Here is a 1,352-nt window from a genome sequence, read left to right on the forward strand (position 1 = left end):
GTGTAGTGAATTATAGTACGTGTATTGCACCGGTCGTTATTCTTGATATTGTGACTAACGTGACGGAATTTGCGCCGGTCGTTGAATTGATATCGCTCATAGGTGTATCAATATTATTATTTATTATTCGTACCAGTCGCTTTGATATTATATTTCGTTATCGTTACCGTTTTGCTAGATCTCACTGCCGCGCAGGTTAATTACCGTGCTGGTATTCCGGTATTCGTTTCTTCGTGTGATTCGGTAATCGGTCGTCGTTTACCTTAGGACCGTAGAATTCAAGAGTAAGGTTGTGGTTGCTATCATGGCTGAAGATGAGGACCGTATACGTCGTTGTACTCGGATGTTGTTACGTAACACGATAAAGCGTACTTCTACAATCTGTTGCATTCAAAGTATACACGATATGGCATTACGTGTATCAACGACAATAGTTTGGCTTACCGTTATTATTTTCACGCAGCTGACCTAGATTCGCTATGAAGTGAATTCAGTTCATATGATATGGGTGCATTCAACTGTTTGGTCGAGCTTAACAGGATTGAGGAACACTCGCGGGGTTTTTACGTGATGAGGTGTGTGAGCTTGTCAAGGTGTCCAGAGTGGTTTTGGCACGAGTGCAGCAGAGCTTAAAATCCGGTGCGAAAGTCACTGTCTCGTCAGACGTAGTTCGGCATGAACCTCAGTTTTTAAGTTATCGTCGTGTACATCGGAGAACACCCGCGATGGAGGTAACCGTGGTCCTAGTGGACAATTTTCTGAGGTGTTACCGGTGTGTGTGTCGACGTCCGTTAAACCGTCAGTCGGGTCCCGCGACAGAGCCGTACAATCGCTGTATAGGGATATCTTCAGGTCAGAATGTAATTCGTTGGCTCATAATAAGATATCGTTGGCCAAGTTATCCTCTGTGCTCGGGCCCATCTTAGTATCACCGAATGTCGAAAGGCCAATTATATTTGATCTATTTTGGGACGGGTTCCCTCCCGACGTTATCCGGGCAGTTCGTGACGTTAGTGTAGTAATTCGGCTGCCACTATCATGTGTTCAAAGGCCTTCCGTGTTAAAACGTATAATTTGCGTCCCGCCGTTTCCCCCACCGTACGTCATTATTGAACGAGTCCGTTGTCCACCTTGTATGTTTGCAAAGAATACGGAACGCCATCGTTTCGCGGATCCGTCGTTATCTTCTTATGTACCTGCGCGCCGCTGTCGTCAATACGCGTGGTCGTTGCCCTCATTGCATCCGTGGACCGTTGAGTTTGTCATGTGTATAATTGATAAGACCAACGAATGGTCTATGTATAGGCAAGGTTTGGATTTTATGTTCCGCTTTCAGTGGCGTACACACACCG

The 1,352-nt window shown here is 45.6% G+C and overlaps 1 protein-coding gene across 1 annotated transcript in view; it reads left to right on the forward strand.

Annotated features, from left to right (window-relative positions):
* The first annotated feature begins 304 nt into the window (after window positions 1–304).
* Window positions 305–1,352, forward strand: part of LOC103308284 (52 kDa repressor of the inhibitor of the protein kinase-like) — a 2,270-nt gene continuing 1,222 nt past the window's right edge. The window contains exon 1 of the mRNA XM_008181396.1: window positions 305–323. Within this exon, the coding sequence (XP_008179618.1) occupies window positions 305–323 (19 nt within the window). The remainder of the gene's footprint in view (window positions 324–1,352) is intronic.

This window comes from Acyrthosiphon pisum, chromosome A1, assembly GCF_005508785.2.
Source record: "Acyrthosiphon pisum isolate AL4f chromosome A1, pea_aphid_22Mar2018_4r6ur, whole genome shotgun sequence".
NCBI lineage: Eukaryota > Metazoa > Arthropoda > Insecta > Hemiptera > Aphididae > Acyrthosiphon > Acyrthosiphon pisum.